General features: G+C 45.3%; 1 protein-coding gene across 1 annotated transcript in view; it reads left to right on the forward strand.

Moving 5' to 3' along the window:
* Positions 1 to 5,163, forward strand: part of LOC103091004 (ectonucleotide pyrophosphatase/phosphodiesterase family member 7-like) — a gene marked incomplete at its 5' end in the record, with an annotated part of 29,605 nt that extends 24,442 nt beyond the window's left edge. The window contains 3 exon segments of the mRNA XM_082930977.1: positions 1,642 to 2,310; positions 4,762 to 5,005; positions 5,123 to 5,163. Coding sequence (XP_082787103.1) covers positions 1,642 to 2,310; positions 4,762 to 5,005; positions 5,123 to 5,163 — 954 coding nt within the window.
* Positions 5,164 to 5,430: the final 267 nt, after the last annotated feature.

Consider the following 5,430-nt stretch of genomic DNA (forward strand, 5'->3'; position numbering starts at 1 on the left):
CCCCCACCCCTTTCCCTGGTTTACCCACTGGTGACGAGGAGAGGGAAGAGATGGCAGCTCCTTCCATGATGGCCTGGTGGTAGGCCAAGGCCCTTTTCATGTTGGCTGTAATCTACTGCCCTGTGTAGTTGCCCATGGCCTGACATAGAAGGTGAAGGTCACTGGGCCCCACTGACAAGGGCTTCAGGGTCAAGCAGCAACCCCAGGCCCTGCCCAGGCCTTATAAGACTCAGCTGCATTTCATGGCTGACCCACCCCATTCCTCTGACGTAAGGAATCCCATGCCCCAGGCTGCAGCCATTTCTGCCATGACTGGAGGCTCCAATCTCATCTTCCTTCTGCAGATTCCAACCTTGGGGTCTACAGACACATTGCAGATCCACCTTCAGGACCCCTCAGGAGACAGAAACTGGAGGAGATAATCATTGCCCCCTCTTCATCTGACCGTGCAGTCTGGCCCGTTGCTCTTTGTTCCTCTCCAGGAAACTAAAAGCTGAGCTCACTGAACACTAACTAACATGCTCCACATGCATTTAGTCCTCACAACCACCATACGAGGTGGCATTAACATCCCCGTTTTACAAATGAGAAAACAGAGGTGGAGAGCATCTGAGTGACACGCATCCAAGTGGGAGAGAAAAGATAAACCCAGGCAATCCAGCATCGAGCACACCTTTAACTGCCCTATTGTCTGCCTCTGGGTTGGGCGTCAAGCCCAGTGGCTGAGCAGACATCTGCACAGAGAACAAGATAACAGTCTCCCCTTCACACACAAACACCCCCAAATTTTATAAACATTATACATGGGAACCAGTTAGGCAGATTCTCACCTCTCCAACAGCCCCAGAGGAAATCCACAGATCTTATCTCATTGGCTCTGACTGGGACCTGGGCCCAAGGCTGAACGAATTGCTGTGGCCAGGGGATGCAGCGTCCTCTGACTGGCCAGGCCAGAGCCACATCCCACCTCTGGAGCCTGATGTGGACCCAACACATCTTGCATGGAGCAAGAGTAGGGAGGAGAGCTACCAGGGGACGTCAGATGCTCCAAACCAGCAGACAGGGGAGGGGGTGCTGGGCAGGCAATCATAATAGCTGTCCACTGCACACACCGGGGAAGGCTTGTGGTGGCTTCTTAGGTCTAGAGGCAAAGAAGAGAGTGCCTACTATGGCCAAAACACAATGCCCAATACTTTATCTTAAAGTTACCTGGATTAACCCTCACAAAAATCCCATCAATTTTTTGGCATTTTACAGGTAGGAACACTGAAGCACTAACAGATTAAACTCACTCACCATCACCAACTTAGAAAGTGCCATTTTTCTTCCATTCTAAGGAACTGTTTATTTCATTTTGCAGTCCCAAATTGGAACGCATATGCCAGTCACTGGAGTGTCGTGGTTTCATAGGCAGCATTTTTCTTCGTAGGAGCACATAACGGCAGTTCTCACAGTTAACGGTGTTTTAGATTCCACGAGATCCTGGTGATGCCAGGAACGAAGCCCAATCCTGTCTGACTCTGAAGCCACATGTTTTCCATACCTTTGGACTGGGGCAGGGATGCTGACACGTTGGACTTTGCACATTATGAGAAAGATAGGAGAAATGGCCCTGATAGACTTTTCTTCTTGCACTTGCAGGGGAGGAAAACAGCGTCATTCCACTATCCCGGGGGAGGCGCCAAGTACAAAGGGGAGGCCGACCAGCGGTCCCTGGTGGAGCCGTACACCAACCCAGACAGCAAGGAGACGGAGTGGAGGGAGAACACTGATACCGTCATGAACTGGTTCAGTAAGTGGAGGGAGAACACTGATACCGTCATGAACTGGTTCAGTAAGGAAGACTTTGACTTCGTGACTCTGTACTACGGAAAGCCGGATAATGTGGGACACCGCTTTGGGCCCGAGACAGAGAACAGGAGGGTGATGATTCAGCAAATCAACAGAACCATCGGGTACCTGTTGGAAGCCATTGAGAGGCACAGCTTGACTGAGCACCTCAACGTCATCATCACAACTGACCACAGCATGACCACTGTGAAAAAGAAGCCCAAAGTCACTGAGATCCTCCTGACCAACTACATCAGCTTCAGGGACTTGGTCAAGTTTGATATTGTGGACTATGGCAGCTTTGGGATGCTCCTGCCCAAACCAGGGCAAGAGGAAGCCGTTTACCAAGCGCTGAAAAATGCACACCTTCACCTCAATGTCTACAAGAGGGAGGAATTTCCAGAACGCTTCCATTTTGCCAAACACGAGTGGGTCTTGCCAATCGTGATGTATGCTGACTCCAGTTATAACATCAACGGGGTGAGTAGATTCTAAAATGAATAAATTCCATCTTGAATTTGGAAGGCAGTCACTAGGGAAGGACCGTTCTGAAAAAAATTAAAACATATGTGCGTGCATGATGAGTTGCAACCCACTGTTTTCCAAGTGTTCCCCACCCCCCACCCCACATCCCAGACAACCCATCCTGTCCCACGTTACCATTATGCAATGATAATGACACACATCCCTGACCAAGGTTAAGTGTCCAGGGCTATGTTAAAATTTTAACATGAGTTATTTCATTTTTGTCTTCCCAACAACCCTAAAGATAGGTATTCTTATCTCCCCATTTTAACGAGGAAGAAACTAAAGCTAGAGAGAAGTGATTTGGGATTAGAATTGTAAGGCTGATGTCTGAACCCAAGCCTATGTGTTTGATCACTATGCACAAATCACCAGGAGACTGACCCAAAAAAACACCTTCTGGTTCCCATTTGCATATATACAGAAATAGGCAATCCTGTTCACTTAAAAATTTATACACAGATGCCCACAGCAGCATTATTCATAATAAACAAAAGGTGGAAACAACCCAAATGCCCATCAACTAATGAATGTGTAAACAAATTAGGGTCTATCCATACAGTGGAATATTATGTAACAATTAAAAGGAAATGAAGTACAATACATGTTATAATTTGAGTGAACCTTGAGAACATTATGCTCAGTGAAAGAAGTCAGATGCAAAAGACCACATATTGTATGATTCCATTTAAATGAAATGTCCAGAATACACATATCTATAGACACAGGGCATAGACTGATGTTTGTCTAGGGCTGGGGGGAGTTGGAGGGAATGGGGAGTAATGGCTGAAGGGTACAGGCTTTCTTTTTGCGGGGATGTAAGTGTTCTAAAATTGGTTGTGATGATAGTTTCACAACTCTTTGAATACACCAGACATCATTGAATTGTATACTTTAAATGGGTATATTGCATTATGAATTATATCTCAACAAAGCCATTATGAAAAAAATAAGGAAGCCTAAAGAAGAAAGTACCAAAATCAATGCTACTTGTGAGACATAAGTGAGGTCTTTTTTTTTTTTTAACTACTAACCAATAATTCATGGCAGAACAAAGTTGAGGTGTTCAAAACATCACATGACAGAAGACCATCCCAGGTACAGCTTGAAGAATCCTTGTCTAAGGCTATGAACAGGAGTCAAACATTATGTTTACAATCTGTATACTCAGCTTGCTACAAGTCCAGAGTATAACAGGTATGGGAAAACTCATAAGCTTATTGTTTATTGTTAGTGGAAACATTCAGAGTAAAATGCAACAATTTATTGGTATTTTGTAATCCTTCAAGTGGCCTGGAGCTAATAAGGCCTTGCCAAGAAAAGATTCCATAGTCACTGGCCTCTTTTTAAACCTGGTTCATGATGTAACAGGTTGAGAGGGATGTTAAGACATTTAATCAAACAGTCACATTCCCAGACTGACCAACTAGATAGTCTGAGGGACAGGATGCTGTGATATTTAATCTTCCAGAAAACTGACCATTAGACAGAAAATCCTTTGGGCCTCAGTGCTCTCGTTGAATCCACTTCTCAGATTCCCACCCACCTGCCTGCCTTGATGGGCGTGACTCTTCTCACTTCAGGACTGAGGAGCTTGCAAAGCACATGAGGCCATCACTACGGGGCACTTAACAGTACTTAACAGGCTGCTCCGTGGCCTCAAAGGCCGTTGGACCAGTTTCTTTAAACAGGTGAGGGAGCCTAAGCTGAACAGACAAGAGCTTTCTATACTGAACAAGCCAACTAGGAGACCAACTTTTCAATATACAGAGCATCACATGTCTTACATGCCAGAATATATGTTGGTCCTAAGAAAATATAAACAGTGCTGTGCTGTGACTGATGTTACCTACTCATTTGAAAAGGAGGACAGACAAAAACCTACCCAGCATTCATTAAACAATTACCTACAGTCCTTACTCCCTCCTCTCTAATCCTCTCCCAGACCCCAAAATGATATAGATAGATAGATAGATGCACTTCTGTGCCTTAAGAAACATACCTGGCTCTAGAACCAGTCTGGGTTCAGATACCTGCTCCAACACTGGCTACTACATGACTCAGGGCAGTTTCCTCAGCTGTAAAATGAGGATGATAATGATAGTGCCCTCACTTTAGAAAGCATTCAGAACAATTCACAGTACACAGTAAGCCCTCTATGTTTAAGCCTATTATAACTGTCAGTATTACTATCTTAATGCTGTTTCTAATGGGTATGTTTTTCTTTATTCTCTTCCTTAAAGATCTTCCATTCCTTCCTCTCTCTGCCACTGCAGACAGCAGTGTCTTCCTTGTCATTTAAGTTTTCAAAGACTTCCTGGATCCAACAAGCATGACATTAACTAAAGGGCAGTTTTCTTTCAGGGGACTGGAATCTAAAATGGCTCTTTTGTTATTATTTTTTAGCAAATTATATTTCAACAAAGGAGATCATGGCTTGATAATGGCTTTGATAATGTCTACATGGACATGAAGATCATATTCAGAGCTTTTGGGCCAGATCTCAAGAAGAATCACCTGGCTGAGCCTTTTGACAGCATCCACATCTACCCCCTCATGTGGAAGCTCCTGGGGGTTACCCCTGTGCCCCACAATGGCTCCCTGGCAGTCACCCAGGAAATGCTTATAGACGCTTATGACCAGCAGCCAGGTGTGATAAAAAAGCCACCACTAAGAGACTGGTAGTGTGTCCTGAGACAGAAAAGATTCAAAAGGGGGTTTCCTGAATGCGGGAAAAGTCAAGCAGAATAATCCTGTTTCCTGGCAGCTTCAGTGCCCCCAGCACAAGATTATCAGCAGCAGCTCTGAACAGGTAGCAGAAGAAGTAGGAAATCCCTCGCTGTCTTGGTGACATTTTATATAGTGCCTGTGGGGCAAAAAGGAAGGCTCTCCATAGAGGAAGTCAGGCGATAATCCTTCTGAGCCTCAGCAAGCATGCATAGCCTGCGCCCAGATACCCCTTGTAGATTCTGAATAGCAGCCTTCCTTCAGCAACTCTGTGCATGCGGGTGCCTGGAGGAAAGAAAGCTGCTCACAGGGGAAGAACGAAGCCTTAACACTCTACTCATGGCTAAA

Source organism: Lipotes vexillifer, unplaced genomic scaffold (genome assembly GCF_000442215.2).
Source record: "Lipotes vexillifer unplaced genomic scaffold, Lipotes_vexillifer_v1.1 scaffold914, whole genome shotgun sequence".
NCBI classification, from domain to species: Eukaryota; Metazoa; Chordata; class Mammalia; order Artiodactyla; family Lipotidae; genus Lipotes; species Lipotes vexillifer.